General features: G+C 42.4%; 1 protein-coding gene and 1 pseudogene across 4 annotated transcripts in view; one reads left to right on the plus strand and one right to left on the minus strand.

Annotated features, from left to right (window-relative positions):
• SPIN1 (spindlin 1) overlaps nucleotides 1-18,207 on the minus strand; it is an 84,751-nt gene that overhangs the window by 35,925 nt on the left and 30,619 nt on the right. Inside the window, exons 2-3 of one of the 4 annotated variants that reach the window (XM_045575033.1) lie at nucleotides 15,680-15,889; nucleotides 5,118-5,172 (exon numbers count right to left, since the gene is read on the minus strand). The exons of 1 other annotated variant lie outside the window; for it this stretch is intronic. In XM_045575033.1, the coding sequence (XP_045430989.1) occupies nucleotides 5,118-5,172; nucleotides 15,680-15,685 (61 nt within the window). In that variant the 5' untranslated portion in view covers nucleotides 15,686-15,889. Of the gene's footprint in view, nucleotides 1-5,117; nucleotides 5,173-14,654; nucleotides 14,684-15,679; nucleotides 15,890-18,207 lie in introns of those variants that run through there. 2 more of the 4 variants (XM_036420055.2, XM_045575034.1) reach the window with 2 other exon arrangements.
• On the plus strand, nucleotides 5,891-6,726 carry LOC118708668 (annotated as a pseudogene).

The following is an 18,207-nucleotide window of genomic DNA, read 5'->3' on the forward strand; positions in this document are numbered from 1 at the left end:
AAGGCAAAAAGGAGGAAACCAAGATAGCAGCATAGGTAAATGCAATAAACACTCCCACACCACATCAAAATTACTACTAAAATACAGAACAAACATTCAGAATCACATAAAATCTAGCTGAAAGGGAGTTCTACAACTAGAGAAATAAAGAAAACCCACTGACTGGTAGGAGGGGCGAAGGCATGATTTTCTTTTAATCAGGAAGGGTATCTTGGCTACAGAGACCTCCTGTGAGGAGCAAAGGGTCCCAGCCCCACATCAGACGCCCTCCCCCCCTCTGCCCCCCCCCCTCCCAGGGATTCAGTGCTGGGAAGAAAAGTCCCTGTATTTCAAGCTGTAAAAACTAGCAGGGATTGTGGCTGAGTGACACAGAGGCTGACAGAGTCCCAGCAGTTCCTCTTAAAGGGCCAGCACAGACTTAATCAGACTCATTCCCTCTGAGCTTCAGCACTGGAGCAGTAGCCTGGAAGGATCCAGGAAATATACAGGGAGGAACTAAATTGTCTGGCATCAGGGCAAGAACTTGGGGGCAGCTATCTCCCAGACAAAAGTGCTAGTATAAGTAATTGCTCCTATTCTGAGACCTCCCTTGCCACAGAGCTGACTGACAGGCACCATAACTGAGTCTACATCAACCTGGCTCACACTGTTTGCCCTGCCCTGATGACTAACTCCCCCCCCCCCCCCCCCCCCCACCTCCACAATTTGTAGCCCAACCCAAGCTGTTTCTAGCAGCTTTTTCATATGAATGGCTTGTCCTGGCTCAGGCTTCAGACTTTGCTAAAACCTCTCAAACACGCTGCAGTTGGTGTCAGGTGCTCCAAACTTATCAATAAAAAGCCCAAGACCCAGCACTAGCACCAGCCTACCTTGCTTCATAGCTGGGCCTCGTCTGGGCACTTCTAAACTTGATACAGATAGAACAGTGGTTGGCAAACTGCAGCTCACGAGCCACATGCAGGTCTTTGGACCCTTGAGTGTGGCTCTTCCACAAAATACCATGTGCAGGCGTGCACATACAGTTCAATTAAAACTTTGTGGCTGACTTTGCACCTCCCTGGAGGCCCCAGAGCCAGTGCACCCAATGGACAGCTTCAGACCACACTAGCTTACAACTCTACACATCCCTAAGTGACACACTCAAGGGGCAGACTCAGTGAACACCAAAGACCCACTGAAGCAAGTCCTGCTCCTTAGGGGTGTGCCTCCTGCACAGCTGCTCTTCCACTGTATTCCCAGCTGGTCCTCACAGCCAATGGGCCTGGAAGTCAATTTCTCCCAGTGACACCATAACAATCAAGGCTCAACTACAAGACTGTGCACACAGCCAACACTGGGGTGCACTTAGAATTCCCAGCTCAGGTGACTGGGGAGGTAGAGGACATCTAGGACCTATAGGACATCTAGGACACAAGGACACTCTACCAAGTCCATGAGCTATAGCAGCTCTACCCAATGCATAGAAACAAACACAGGGAAGCAGCCAAAATGTAGAGATCAAGAAACATTTGTGAATGAAAGAAATCTCCAGAAAAAAAAACCTAAATGAAATGGAAGCAAGAAAACTATTAGATACAGAGTTCAAAACTATGATAAGGATGCTCAAGGAACTTACTACCCTGTTTCCCCCAAAATAAGACAGTGTATTATATTAATTTTTGCTCCCAAAGATGCGCTAGGTCTTATTTTCAGGGGATGTTTTATTTTTCTATGAAGAAGAATACAGTACACATTTATTGTTAAATGAAAATAAAGGAAATTTATTACCTGCATACGGTATGGTAGTACGGTAGTTGTCAATACAAACCAGACAAACTGTGAATCCTACAGTCAAGAATTTACTCATTTATTCAATGACAATCATGTCATCATCTTCTGGAACATCATCATAACAATCCAATTCCTGAATTTCCTGGTGAATTTCTTTCAGAATCAGTGGACCAAATCTCTCATGTTTAGCAATAGCACTGTCTTTAAATGAGTAGTACTTGTCAAGGTAGCCTGCTCCCAGTGCATTTCTAATGCAACTGTCAGTGATTTTCTCCCATGAATTCTTTACCCAAGTCACAACTTCTTGCAGTTTAGGTTTCACAAAGTTTCCACGCTGATTTCTCTCCATTCTATTTCCAATGTAGTCATTAATTTCCATGCGCAAATTGTCTTTGAATGGCTTGTTTATTGCAATATCAAGAGTCTGGAGATAGGCCATCATTCCTGCGGGAATCATTATCTGATCTATTTTTCTTTCGTGAAGAAATGTTTTCATGTCTTTAGCACAGTGAGTGCTGGCTGCATCCCAGACTAGCAGACCTCTTTGGCTCTCTAGTATAACAAGTGGCAGCATTAAATTGACCCACTTCCTTATAACTGCTTGTGTGGCCCAGGCTTTTTCCGTTTCAAGAATAAAAACACCCAAAACACGTTCTATCTTTTCCTTCTTGCCCTTGGAAATGATTAAAGGTAGGATTTTAGTGCCATCCAGACGAATTGCCAAAATACAGGAAACATGTGCACTTTCGTAAGCAGTGGAGGGAATGTACACTAAGGAGGCACCCCGCTGTTCAATTGTTGTTTGAGATGATTGGCCCGTAAACACTGCAGTTTCAGCCATAGCAATAATGTTGGAAAGATTGTATTTAGAGAAGTCAGCATCATCAATAAAGGACTTGAATGCAAGTGCTCGCTTAATAACTTGAGTATCTTCCAACTAAACAATGTTGTACCGGTAGATCTTCTTAAAGACAGCTCACTTCACTGAAGGAAATTATCCAGCCAGTGTTGTGATGCTTTGAAGTCTTCGGGGGCTATGTCAAACTGTGGTGCCATTGCAAGGGCAAATTCTTGAATCTGAGCCCTATTCACAACCAAAGCCTCTGTTCTCCTGTCAACAACCCATTCACAGATCAGGTCTTCCAGCTCGGAAAATAATGGTTGCTGACCTGATCCACACTTGCGCTTTTTAGCATTTCCCTTGTCCACTTGTTCAATGAGGTTACCATACCCTGCTCGCCATTTTCGGATCAATTGGATACTCAACATCTTCTCTTTGCAGAAAGCAGTACAATTTTGGCCCCCAGAGTCTTCCACGATTCCTTTCTTGTACTTCACGGAGTAGCTTTTTCTTTTTTACGCTCATTTCTAGGGGTAAAAAAAAAAGGAATTGGGGTATCAAGGTGGGGGGAGGGGGATCACTTAAAATGACACAGGGGGATCAGAGGGGGGAATCAAAATGGCACAGGAGAATTAGAGGGGGGATTACCACTTTAGTAACCCCTTTTGATCCTCCTGTGTCATTTTGATTGCCCCCTCTGATCCTCCTGTGTTATTTTAAGTGATCCCCCTTCCCCCACCCCTGTGCCACTGAACACCTTCACCAGACATTCCCTCTACCCCTTTATCAGACAATTACCCCCTGGGACCTGCCTGGGGACTGTCACTGGGCTTGCTGGGGCCTGGATCTGGGCTGGAGCAGGGTCTGCCACTGACTGAGAACCTTCAGTCATCATGAGGGGGGCCGCGAGCATCAGGTAGTGTCACCAGAGACAGACCAGCACTCACCACCTTCGCCGTGTCCCGTCCGCTCTAATCCTCCTGTTCTTCTACACGCATCTGCGAAAGCCTCCTCCTCTCTCCCGCCCCGCGCTCAGAGCTCACTCCAACCTCCACTCCGCCTCCACACAGCAGTGACGTCAGGACTCCGTGCTAGACGCTAGTCGGGGTTGCCCTAGCGACCAGTTTATGGTAAATTAATTTTCATTCTGAGACAGAGCCTGAAGGGGCCTTATTTTCGGGGGGATGCCTTATATTTCACTCAGAAGGAAACCTGTAAGTAGGTCTTATTTTCTGAGGATGTTTTATTTTCGGGGAAACACGGTAGTAATAAGAGCTTCAAGGGACTTAGTGAAACTTCTAAGGATCTTAATGAGAATACCGAAGACATGAAAAAGGACAAGCCAAAAATTAAGCATTCACTAACTGAAATAAAGAATTATTTACAGGGATGGAACAGTAGAGGATTTCAAGAATCAAATCAACAATTTGAAATATGAGGAGGCACAAAATACCTAATTTGAACAGCAAAAGAAAAAAGAATCCAAAAATATAAAGATAGTGTAAGGAGCTACTCAAACAACTTTAAGCATACCAACATTAGCATTATGGGAGTGCCAGAAGAAGAGAGACCAAGATATTGAGAACCTATTTGAAGAAATAATGACAGAAAACTTCCCCTACCTGATTAAAGAAATAGGAAGCAAAGAGAGTTTCAAAAAAGAGGAAGAAATGGAGGACAAAAACCGACTTGATATACAGTTCAAAACTACTCGTATAAGGTTTTTCAAGAATTTCCTAGAAAAGGCCAATAAAATAAACGAGACCTATGAGGATATGAAAAGGGATCAACTAGAAATAAAGAATACATTGTCTGAAATAAAAAATATTATACAGAGCCCTAAAAACAGAATGGAAGATCACAAAATCAAGTCAAAGATTTGGAACATAAAGAACCAGAGAACACTCCTCCGCAGAAGCAAGAAGACAAGAGAATCCAGTTGAAGATAGTGTGAGAAACCTCTGGGACAACTTCAAGCAAACCAACATCAGAATTATGGGGGGGTCCCAGAAGAAGAGAGACAGCAAGATACCAAAAACATATTGGAAGAAATAGTAACAGAAAACTTCCCCTACCTGGTGAAAGAATTAGACTCACAAGTCCAGGAAGCACACAGAACGCCAAGCAAAAGGAATCCAAAGAGGACCACCCCAAGACACATTATAATTAAAATTCCAAGAGCAAAAGACAAAGAGAGAATATTAAAAGCAGCAAGAGAAAAGCAGGTAGTTACCTATAAAGGAGCACCCATACTATTGTCAGCTGATTTCTCAACAGAAACCATGCAGGCCAGACAGGAATGGCAAGAAATATTCAAGGTGATGAATAGCAAGAACCTACAGCCAAAAATACTCTACCCAGCAAAGCTATCACTTAGAATTGAAGGCCAGATAAGATAGACCACAGTCTGGACCATAAAACACAGTCAGAGACAAAGGCACTTTTTGGTTTGTTTTGTTAAAAACAAAAAACCCAGGGCACAGGATTTTTGTTTGCAGGCACTGACCTGAGGCTTCAGTGGAGAGAGAGCAGTGGGGACTGGAGTTGCCTGAAGAGAGAGGCTGGGGTGGGAGACATGGAAAAGAGATGGCCAGAAGACAAGCAATTATCCGCCCCCGCCCCACCCCACCCCATCCCTACCACCAAACCCCAGCAGCCCCTTTTCCTAAGGAACTCAGGCCCCTCCCAGCAGTAACAGCTGGGGAGAAGGCAAATACCCAACCCAGAGGGATACACTGGCCCCACTTTCAGGTACAATCACGTAGGCTGGGTACCCCTCGACGGCTGGGGTGGGAGAGCCTTCATATCATCTGTGACATTATCATGGGCTGCCTGATGGTCCTGCCCATGGTGCCCTCCCAATCACACATCTCCAGAGTTTTGTATGTGCCTGTGAGCAATCTACAGCTGCTTGTTGACTGCAGACGTGCCACTGGGAGTACACAGTATTGAGGACCAAGCCTCCATGCTGCCACTAGGGTTCCCAGAGGCTCCCCAAGCCTGGTGATAGCAGTGTTTGTGTGTGCTAGGACTGTTACAAGGATTAAATGAGCTACAGCATGTAACACTCTCAGCCTGTGTCTACCACGTGGCAGTCTGAAATCTGGGGCTGCCTGATGCAATAGTTTTCTTGTATTCAGTGACAACGCCACTCATTTGTGTTAGTGGAACAGAGCCTCTGAGCTCTCATCATTGATGTTTCTATCTTTCCCTCTCCCTTTCTCTCTGAAAGAAAAAATATATATGTATTTTTTTAAAAATAATACTCTTGGACTGAGCTGCCCGAGCTGCCGTGGGACGCGAGCCAACTCCTGCTCTACCCGACCCGCCGCCACCATGTCCCACTACTGGGGGTACGGCCCGTGCAACGGGCCCGAGCCCTGGCACAAGGACTTCCCCATTGCCAAGAGCAACTGCCAGTCCCCTGTGGACATCGACACCAAAGCAGCCGCTCACCACCCTGCACTGAAGGCCCTGAGAGTGTTCTACGAGCAGGTGGCGTCCAAGTGGATCCTCAACAACGGCCACGCTTTCAACGTGGAGTTTGACGACTCCCAAGACACGGCAGTGCTGAATGGAGGACCCCTCGCCAACACCTACCGACTGGTCCAGTTCCTTCCACTGGGGCTCGTCTGACGGGCAGGGCTCAGAGCACAGAGTGAACCAGCAGAAATACACCGCAGAGCTGCACCTGGTCCACTGGAACTCCAAGTACAAGGACTTCGGGTCGGCCATCAAACAGCCGATGGGCTGGCCGTGCTGGGCGTGTTTCTGAAGATCAGCAATGCGAAGCTGGGCCTCCAGAAGGTCATCGACGCGCTGGCCTCCATTACAATGAAGGGCCAGAGCGCCGCCTTCACCGGCTTCAACCCGCGGGAGCTGCTGCCCGGGAGCCTGGACTACTGGACCTACCCCGCCTTGCTGACCACGCCACGGTTGCTGGAGTGCGTGACCTGGATTGTGCTGCGCGAGCCCATCAGCATGAGCAGCGAGCAGATCACGGCATTCCGCAGGCTTCGCTTCAACAAGGAAGGGGAGGCGGAGGAGCCCATGGTGGACAAATGGCACCCGCGCAGCCCCTGCAGGGCCGCCGGGTCCAGGTGTCCTTCCAGTGAGGCCGGTCCCCAGTCCGAGGCCCCACAGCGAAGAGGACTGCTGCTCTTCGCCCCCAATCCCCGCCCGCTGGGCTCCCCACTGCCGCCCCTCCCTCCCCCAAATTCCTGCGCTTTGCTATTCCCCTGGGAGGACAATGGGCGATGCTCTGCTGGGCGGTGGCCTTCCTGTAAGAAGCCATTAAAGGGACCCGAGAGGACCTGCCTGTCACAGTGCGTGGCTGTGGCCATGGCCTCACAGGGAGGGGACAGACAGGAAGGAGGGCTCTGACCTGCATGGGTGAGCTGATCCGTGACGGGAATCAGGTAAAAAGCTCAGGGTTCTGTATGAGTGACCCAGACGGGACCAATGTTCTGACTCCAAGATGTTATACAAAAGAGATTTAAAATCCGTATATATTTATAGCAAAGTCAGCGTGCCTGTGACTACTGAGTGCAGTGTCCAGGAGGCAGAATCTGTAACCACTGGTCTCACTGCAGCCGTGACAGTACATTCGTGTGTCCTCTGACCACAATGCTGTATTTTGGATACATCCTCTAATAAACCCAATTTCTCTTTTAAAAATAAAATAAAATAAAATAAATATATTTGAAGGAATCAAAAGCAGGAAAACAATCCAATTACAAACTGGACAAAGGACCTGAGTAGACACTTCTCTAAAGAGGACACACAGATGGCCAACAGGCATATGAAAAAATGCTCAACATCATTAATCATCAGAGAAAATTAAAATTAAAATGGGGTATCATCTCATTCCTGCCAGGATGGCTATCATCAATAAATCACAAGTGCTGGTGAGAATGTGGAGAAAAGGGAATCCTAATACTCTGCGGTAAATAAGTGACCGGATTGCGAGAGGGTGCAGGTCATAATGTAGAAAACAGTATGGCGTTTCCTCAAAAACTTAAAAATGGAATCTATCTTACAAATACCAAAACACCAATCAGAAAGAATATATGCATCCCTATGTTCACAGCAGCATTATTTACTATAGATGAGATACGAATAGAGCCTGAATGCCCATCAGCAGAGAAAAATACAATGGAATATTATTTGGCTGTAAAAAATGAAGGATCACTTACACTTAGCATTAACCCAAGTGAGTTGAAAACATCCAAAACTTGGAAGTAATCAAGATATCCCTTCAGTCAGGAGTAAATAAATAAACTGTACTATGTCCAACAAATAGAATACTTTCCATATTAAAAAAGATAAATGAGATATCAACCCATGAAAAGACAGATAAACCTTAAGTGCATATTGCCAAGAAAGAATCAATCTGATAAGACTACTTACTGTATGAATCTAAGTATATGATACTCTGGAAAAGGCAAAACTATATTCTATCTGTATATATAAAAGCCCAAGCAACCGGCCAACCAGCCCACTATCTGGTAGCTATGATACACACAGACCACCAGGGGTCAGACATTCAACGCAGGAGTGGAAACCACAAGCATAGAAACATGGAACAGATTGATGAATCTAGAGGGAAGAGGTGAGGGAGGAGGGCAGAAAGAGATTATTCAAAGACCTTATATGTATACTAGAGGCCTGGTGTAGATTTCTGCACCAATGGGGTCCCTTGGCCTGGACTGTGGCTCTCTGACATCCCCTGAGGGGTCCCAGATTTCGAGAGAGTGCAGGCCAGGCTGAGGTATCCCCGTGGTGCACGATCAGGACCAGGGAGGGACCGCAGGAGGGCTCCAGAGCGTGTCCAGCATGTCTCACCCAGTCCAGCAGTAAGGTTATCTACTGGTCAGAACATCTACCCCCTGGTGTTCAGTGTGCATCATAGCTAATTGTCAAATGGTCACTTAGGTTTTTATATAGACTAGAGGCCTGGTGCATGAATCTCTCAGCCTGGCCTGCGCCCTCTCGCAACCTGGGACTCCTCGAGGGATGTCAGAGAGCTGGTTTCAGCCCAATCCCCACAGGCCAGGCTGAGGAACCGCAGAGAAGACAATAAAAAGCCAATGGGCTGAAGAGATTAAGAAATACAAATTGGCAGTTACAAAATAGTCATAGGCATATAAGTATATAGTACAGAGAATTTATACTAATAAAAGGGTAATATGCTAATTAGACAGGATGTCTTCCGGACAAAATCAGAGACTGTTAGGGGCAATTAAGCTGGCAGGGGAGGCCAGTTGGGGATGATTGGGCCAGCAGGGGAGCAGTTAGGGGATGATCAGGTTGGCAGGGGAACAGTTAATAGTAGGGGTGTCAAACTCAATCAGAGAAGGGGCCAAAATCTAAAATCCAGCCTAAATCGCGGGCCAAATGGTTTACTGAACAGTCATAAACTGTCATTGTGATGGAAACGCAGCGGAGTGCAGTGATGACAGCGCGGTGCGGGCCACACTGCAAGGCCTGGCGGGACGGATTTGGCCCATGGGCCTTGTGTTTGACACATGTGGTTAAGAGCATCAGGCTGGCAGAGGAGATTAGGAGCAATCAGGCAGGCGAGTGGTTAGGAGCCAGCAGTCTCAGATTGGAGAGGGTGTAGGCAAGGCTAAGGGACACCTTCCCCTTCCCACCTCCCCTGTCCATGCACAAATTTCATGCACCAGGCCTCTAGAATAGTAAAAAATATTGTAATAACTATCAGGGGATCACTTTATAAATTATGTAAGTGTCTACTACACTGTACACCTGAAACAAATATAATATTGAATGTCAGCTTAATTTAAAAATAAAAAAATATGTCAGTGGTTGCCAGTGGTTGAGGGTGGGGGGCGAGGAGGATTTACAGCTCGAGCACAGGTATTTTTAGAATAATGAAACTACTGTATATGATACTATTGTATAATTGTGGATAAATGTCATTTTACATTTGTCAAAACCCACAGAATGTATAACACAGCATGAAGCCTAAGGTAAACTCTGGACGCTGGGTGATGATGCTGTGTCAGTGTAGGTTTATCAACTGTAACAAATGTACATTTTCATGTGAGACTATACTAGTGGTGGAGGCTAGGGAGAGGAAGGGGGTATATGAGAAATCATTATACCCTCTGTTCAATTTTGTTGTAAATTTAAAATTCTTCCAAAAAATTAAATGCATTTAAAAAAGTCCTTTTGAAAAAACTGAAGAGGTATTATTAAGACTTATTCTTCCATCATCAACACTTAAGAGTAAGTGATGCCTTCAATGTTGAGGAAAAGTAATTTGAACTCTGTACCCAAGAAAAACAGCTGACATTTAGAATCATGTATGGGCTCAGAATTCACATCTCACACAAATTTCTCAAGTGTCAGAGGATACTCTTAAGAAACTGAGAGAAAAGTGCACCATAAACACACAGGAGCTAAGCAACCACAGATGTAACCCTGGAATGCAGAAGGCCAAAAGGCTATCTATGAAGCTGGCCGAGAGCCATAGAGATGGAGCAAGAGACCAGGGACTCAACGAGTTGTCAAGAAGTCAGAACCACACAGTAGGAAGATAAATTAGTCTTATCATAAAGGTTAATAACTGACATTTTTCAAAAGAGCTTCTGAAAGGAGACACAAAAATGGGTGAAATAAGGACAGAAAAAGGAAAGCCAGAGGCCCTTACATGACAAGATATTCAACCTCACACTTAAAACTACACTGAGACACACCATTTCTCACCCATCAGATGAACAAAAATCCATGTAGCTGGGAATATACTACTCTGGCAAGACTATAGGAGAGCCGGGACCGGTTTGGCTCAGCGGTAGAGCGTCGGCCTGCGGACTGAAAGGTCCCGGGTTCGATTCCGGTCAAGGGCATGTACCGTGGTTGCGGGCACATCCCCAGTTGGGGTGTGCAAGAGGCAGCTAATTGATGATTCTCTCTCATCGATGTTTCTAACTCTCTATCCCTTTCTCCTCCTCTCTGTGAAAAATCAATAAAATATATTTAAAAAAAAAAAAAAAGACTATAGGAGAAACATTTACATACTGCTTGCTGGTAGGAATGAAAATAGTACAAGGCCATGGAGGGGAATGTGGTGGCATCCCATTACATAGGCACTAAAATATAACTCAGTCTTTCCTGGCAGGTGTAGCATATGGTTGAGTGTCAACCTACGAACCAGGAGATCAAACCTATGAACCAGGAAGTCACAATTAGATTCCTGGTCAGGGCAAATGCCCAGGTTGTGGGTTCGGTCCCCAGTAGGGGGTGTGCAGGAGGCAGCCAATCAATGATTCTCATCAATGTTTCTATCTCTCCCTCTCCCTTCCTCACTGATATTAATAAAATAAAATATATATTTTTTAAAGATTTGACTCAATCCTACTGTTTGGCACCTATCCCAATGACACACTGATAAGACATATATGGAATGGACCACTGCAATTATTATTTCTGGTAGCTGAAATGTAGAAACAACCCAAATGTCCAAATGACTGACTACTGAACAAACTAATATGCTACAATTGAACTTTACATACAGACAGTCCTCAGGTGACGTAGAACTCCACGTACATGTTTCGTGGTTACATCGCCATCTCGAATTTATTTATAAAAAAATTTAAAAATTAGTTCCATCATTTCGATGTATGTACATATGTGCTTTATGTTTGTTATTATTTAACACAAGTAAAGGTCAGGAGTTGCTCTTTCTTTTACATTTTATTTTTTTTTTACTGTTTCACTTCATTACTCCTTGTATGTGCTCTATGTAAGTGATGTAGGTGCTTATGTAGGTGGGGTTCCTACTTCCGGCGAAAATCGTGTTGTCGCACCATAGGAATGGCTCTTCGACCATTGAGGAGCTACTGTAATTGAAAAGAGCCATGAGGAAGATCCCTGTACATTGCTAAGGAGTGGTCACCAGGACATACAGTGTAGTAGAAAACAGTGAAGTAGATAGGTGTGTGCACTGATGTCAGTTTGTAATGGAAAATGGGTTGTATCACCTCTATGAGCATCACTGATTTTTCAGTGGAAAACAGAACAAGATCCTTTACCAGGTACCTTCAACTATTTTGTTGACAGAGGTAAGAAAGTCATATTTACAAATTAAGTGTTCTAGGACTCACAAAATAGTTATTGAAACTACACTAAACTGCCCTGGCCAGATATCTCAGTTGATAAAGAGTACTGTACCAATACACCAAGCTTGCAGGTTCAAACCCCAGTCAGCGCACATACAAGAGTCAACAATGAATCTGTAAATAAGTAGAACAACAAATCAATGTTTTTCCTTCTCCCTTCCTCTCTACAAATCAATCAATCAATAAAAAATAAAAAATTGCACTAAACCATGATGGACAAAAAAACACAACTATGCACAAACTTTTCTAACAGAAGCCCATTCAGATACATGTCCCAAAATTACCAACTTTTAACTTAACTTTGGTCTTTATCTTTGGAACATCTGAATTCATACCAAGTATGTTCCAACCACTCAAATGGATTAACAATACTCAACAATGCCTCTCCATACCACACTCACTGCCTCCAACCCTCCCCTGTGAGCACCTTTTCCTCCCCTGTGAGCACCTTTTCCTCCTGTGAAATTTCCCTGGGAAGCTGTCAAGGTGACACTCTCCCTGCTGCACAGCCATTTAATGAGCCCAGCCTTGAAAGACCAGCAGTCATCACTGAAAGTGTGACTTCAACAGGTGGTAAAGGAGTAGGACTTTAAAACTTTTTAGGGTGAAATCAGGAAATCTGATATGTGATATTTTCATACAAGCAGGAAATGTGAAATCTCATCTATAGAGAAAACACCCACAAATAGTGACATGTGAAGTCCACCAGGAAACAAGGCCCACTTTCTCACACACAGAGTCCAATCAGCTTCTCTGGGCCTTGCTGGAAGATCCACCTTAGACTGAAAGACATTTAAGAGAGAACTCCAGATGAAACACAGACCAAAAGCAACAAGATACCAAGACAAAATTTGAGGCAGAGCTAATTCAAGAAAGGCTTTCTAAAAAATACAACGTTGTACCGAAACCGGTTTGGCTCAGTGGTAGAGCGTCGGTCTGCGGACTGAAAGGTCCCAGGTTTGATTCCGGTCAAGGGCATGTACATTGGTTGTGGGCACATCCCCAGTAGGGGGTGTGCAAGAGGCAGCTGGTCAATGTTTCTCTCTCATCGACGTTTCTAGCTCTCTATCCCTCTCTCTTCCTCTCTGTAAAAATCAATAAAAAAATATATATATATATATATATATATATATATATATATGTGTGTGTGTGTGTGTGTGTGTGTGTGTGTGTGTGTGTGTATATATATATATATATATATATATATATATATATATATAAAATGTTGCCCTAACTGGTTTGGCTCAGTGGATACAGCTTTGGCCTGTGGACTGAAAGGTCCCAGGTTCGATTCCAGTCAAGGGCATGCACCTTGGTTGAGATGTACCTTGGTTGAGACAGAGGAGACCGCGCAGCTGTTCCAGTTCCTCTTAGGACACTTCCTCTGGGAGCCTCCAGCTATACACCTAAAAAAAGATGCCTTAAGAGCTGGACTGTTGAAGCTCCCGGCTTTTACCTTTGAGACAGCACCACCTAAGGGCATAGCTGAACCACCATAGAACTCTGGAAAGCCTACCTGGGCTTCCTGTTATATAAGAAAAACAAAACAAAGCTCTCTTTCCATGAATTTTATTTGTAAAGGGCACATTCATTACGGATAGAGGGATGTAACAGCAACAGACTCATAGTCTTTGTTAACAAGAAGAATGATTAAGACAATTTTATAATCAATACTGATCAGGAGTCAGCAATCTTTATAAAATAGGTTCTATCACATAAGAGGAAAACAGTATGACCTCATGGCCTAACAACAGGCCAACAAGACTAAACTAAACTACTTGTCTTTAGTTTAATGCTACGTGCTCTAAGAAATAAGGAAGAGTCATAAATGTAAGATCACATTACTGTTTGTTCTACTATTAAATCATTATTTAATGCAAAGCTCAAAAAACACTTACTGGAAAACAGGTATGTAACTTGCCTTCCAGAAAAGTGGCTTCCTTTCTGGTTCCCATGAACTTATTTAAAATTGTATATTCTGAAGGTGTATTTAGCAATGCCAAAAGCAACGAGCTTGTTTTTGTTATTGAAAAAAATCCATCAACCCATTTTTTATAGTGTAGACAAAAAGACTGTTGCTTTACTTAATTTTCCACTGGCCGCTAAAGCACCTGCAAAAGACACCACTCCAAAACACATGTAAGAAATGTGAAACTGGAAAACACTTCAAAGTAATTAGCAAAAGCTCTGGCATCCTAAGTTTTCAATTATAAAAAGCCAATTTTTATAATTGAATGATTGATTCTTCACCAATGGCTACTAACCTCAGTCCCCTCCTCCTTTCAATAAAAATCTATCTGTGAACTCTCTCAAATTCAAAATTATTAACAACATAAGTACATCACCAGATTGCTGCAAAGGCCATGCAGAAATTTTCTTAGAAGTACAGTGGTAACTAATATCTCATTTACTATATATTAATCATAAAAAGTTACTATACTGGAGACCTCCTAAAACATCAAAAATAAAAATAGAAAATAGAAGATCAACATACTTGCCAGGATTCACAATCTCTCCCTTAAAAATAATAACACCCTCTGGTTTAGCTCTTCCAGTTACTTATACCATACACACATCACCTTAATCAGCTCACTCTCCTCCAAAGATGATTTCAAACTCAATGAAGAAAATAAGAATGTTGAATTTGGAATGATATGCATAAAAAGAACTTGGGGAAACCAAACTAATTAACAGAAATGTGGGAGATTTCACTAATCAACAAAAACCTGACAGCAATTTCTACAACTATTAAATTGAAATAGAAAATATTTCATTGTAAATAGTATGATCACCAATAATAATGCTTGTTGTACAGCAGATATAATGTGCCAGGAACCTAGCTAAGCACCAAACATGCATAAGCACGTTTATACTTCATAATATCCCCAACAAGTACCTACCCTAACAGTTCCATTGTTTAGATGAGAAAAACCAAGGCTCAAGAAGATACAAATGCACCAATGTTCATATGAATAATGAGAGCAGGACAGGGTTGATGAGAGCTGGGAACAGAATAACAAACTCTCAGATGACTTACACTTCAGTCTGTCATCACTACTGGAAGTTAATCTTATTGATACATATTGAATAATTACATCAATATTACCATTATAATGTAAAACAATAAAAGAGAAACTAAAATAAAAAAGAGATGAGGGGTACTTAAAAATCTGAATCCCTGTGGCTCTTCTATAAAGGAATTCCAAATACGATAGTTAATAAACATAAGAAATAGTTCTAAATCACATAACTATTTCTGCAGGATTAATAATTTCATTAGCATAATTCTCAGATTCATTTATCAAAGAACCTCAAAATGTGTGTTCTGTACTGGAGGAGAACCTGGGTCCCACAGAAAACATCACTTACTTAGTTTATAGTGTAGCCTGTTAAGATTTATCTTTGTTTTGAGGGTGGGTAAAAATCATGCAAAGTCTAAACTTCTATTCTAGTTGTATTAGCTGCCTGCTACAAAAATAATAATTTATTTTAAATATTCATTTCATACACTTCATTCCAATAAAGTTCTTTCAAGTAAATATATAAAACCTGCAAGTTTATCTTTTTTTTCCTTTAAATTGTTATAAATATCCTTAATCTTAGTAAATCTAATGTTCATCTATTCATTTCATTTTCACTTCCTCCTTCAAAATGAAACAATTCCTTTACTGACTGTAATCCTATTAACTGGATATTTATAATTCACTTGCTAAATTTACTGGACATCTACAACAGGACAAAAATTAATATAATTCTGCCTCTCAAAAAACTAAACCTGTTTTTTCGCACTGATGTGTATGAAATACTGCAAATCACAAAGCTTTAAGAAGAGAAAACAACTAGGAATTAAGTGAAAGTATTCTACAATTTTATAACTATTTTCAGTTTATCACACTTAAGGTATGCAGAGAACTGCACTGCCTACCTGCATCAGCTCTGGACCGCTGGCCAGGTGTCTTCCCGAATGGGGTCTTCATTCAACTGCATTTAAGTGAGCAGCAGAGCTGCTGAACTAGGGTGAAAATTCAATATGCTCCAATTCGAAACTGGGCACAGAATTTCAATGTTCGTGTTAATCCATCATCGACGTGCCTCTTTTACAAATTCAGCAAAAATACGTGAAATCATAAGCACTCTGTAAAACAGTGAAATAACAGTTCGTTACTATAGATTCATAAGGGCAAAATAAGCCGAGTAAGCATAACTGTAACATCACATTTTAAGCACCACATTAACTAAAACACACCCTGCCCAGAAGCAAATAACTTTATTTCCTTAGACCTGGGTGCCAGGAGAGCTCACAGCCAGGGAAAAAAGGAAGTGCTAGTCCCTTCAAAGAGAAAGTTTAGGGCATTTCCAAGACCCCACAGTTTCTCAGACGTCAACTGGAACACTATATGCATCCGACTTCACTCACTGTAATTCAACTCATTTTGCTGCCAGAAATCAGAAAAGGGTGATGTTGGAGTGTCATAAAAGATTTAGACTGGTGTGGACCAGTAATGGCAGCCACCCCTTTTTCTTATTAATCCTCTTGTCTAAATACACTTTAAGGACTTTGATACCTGCTGTACCTCCTTTTTCACTACCATCATACATTCCTGGCAACATACGATCCTTTCAACAACCTGCCCCCTCAATTCTTTAACTTCCTTACTTCAAACTATAGGCCCCTCCTTTTAAGCCACCTGTCTCCAGGTCACAACCTCAACCATCATTGCCAATGACTGCAATACCTCTGGAATCTTTGTTCCAAGCATCTCACACTCGAAACCACCTATAATCATTCTACTTCCTAACACTAACAATCTCACCCAACAATTCTTTGTTGTAAGCATTATCTCCATCATGACCACTTTTTCACTGTCCTACTTCAATTTACATTCCATGGACTGTCAACCACTATAGTGACTCACTGCTTTTCTCCAGTTTCTCCCTCCTCTTCCTGTCAATTTTATGGCAAAACCCTAACCCATCTCCTTGCCTACCATGACCACAGCTTAAGTTGGTCAGCATGGCTGAAAAACTATAAATTTATAATCTCATGTCTCAAGCATTCAAGAATACTACCCCAATCTCAACAGCTAAGCTTGTTATTTGCTAAGAAAGCAAAAGAAATTCCCAACACCAATTCACCAACTGGCTGCTACCCTCTACTGCTACAGTAACAAACTGTTTAAATTCAACCCTTTCACTGCGTTATCTAACCCTTCACTGTCTTCTGAATCCACTCTCTTAGCACTAATTAGACTTCCCATTGATATACAATAATTACATGACGTTGTATTCCCCAATTTTGAAAACATCCCAGGACTCCTTTTTACAAGGCTACTTCAAGATTTAGGTATATTTTAATCTACACAAATATTACTGTATCCTATCTTAGTAAGCTACACTGGTTCTGTAACCAGAAGAATTTAGCTTACTAATGTTCTAGAGTATTCACTCTTTTCTCCAGGATATTTAAGCTTACCACTTTCTATTGGTTACCACTTCTTTAAAAAGTTCAGGATGAACTTGTTACACTTTTAAAAAGTATAGTCCTGGTCACCATGGCCAGTTGGCTAAGCACTGTCCCATGCTCCAAAAGGTCACTTGGTTCATTTCTGGTCAGGCACATACTGGGGATTTGTGGACTCAATCCCCAGTAGTAGAAAATAAGTCGAAGGAAGAGTTGCAATAGGGGAAGGACACAAAGTGCTTTAAAAAAAAAATTATTTTTATTAATTATTATTAATTTTAGAGAGAGAGGAAGGGGGAGAGAAACATCATCCATCAGCTGTCTCCTGCATGCTCCCCACCGGGAATCAAGCCCACAACCCAGGCATGTGCCCTAACAGGGAATCGAACCAGTGACCTCTTGGTGCATGAGTCGACACTCAACCACTAAGCCATACTGGCTGGGCCACAAGGAGCTTTTTGAATAACATAAGAATGCAAAATTTCAGAAGGAAGTCCTGCTCTATTTTCCCATTACAATTAATATTCCAAATGTCTAATATTATCCTAACTTCTGTTAAGAGTAGAAAGAAATATAGTGAGCCAAAGGAAAACAATGAAAAGCATTAACTAACGAAACAGTGGCTTCGTTTTGCATCAAGTTGCCATAAAGACTTTGAAAATTCATTCAGAGCTTTCTCACTCTTTTGACTAGAAAAGGCAAAACTTACATATTAAAAAAAAACAAAAAAAAAACTTTTGCCTATGTTATTCTATTAAGTGGTTAAAAATAAGACAAACTACGCCGAAACCAGTTTGGCTCAGTGGATAGAGCATCAGCCTGTGGACTGAAAGGTCCCAGGTTCGATTCTGGTCAAGGGCATGTACCTTGGTTGCAGGCACATCCCCAGTAGGGGGTGTGCAGGAGGCAGCCAATCAATGTATCTCTCATTGATGTTTCTAACTCTCTATCCCTTTCCCTTCCTCTCTGTAAAAAAATCAGTAAAATATATA

This window comes from Pipistrellus kuhlii, unplaced genomic scaffold (genome assembly GCF_014108245.1).
Source record: "Pipistrellus kuhlii isolate mPipKuh1 unplaced genomic scaffold, mPipKuh1.p scaffold_m20_p_61, whole genome shotgun sequence".
NCBI classification, from domain to species: domain Eukaryota; kingdom Metazoa; phylum Chordata; class Mammalia; order Chiroptera; family Vespertilionidae; genus Pipistrellus; species Pipistrellus kuhlii.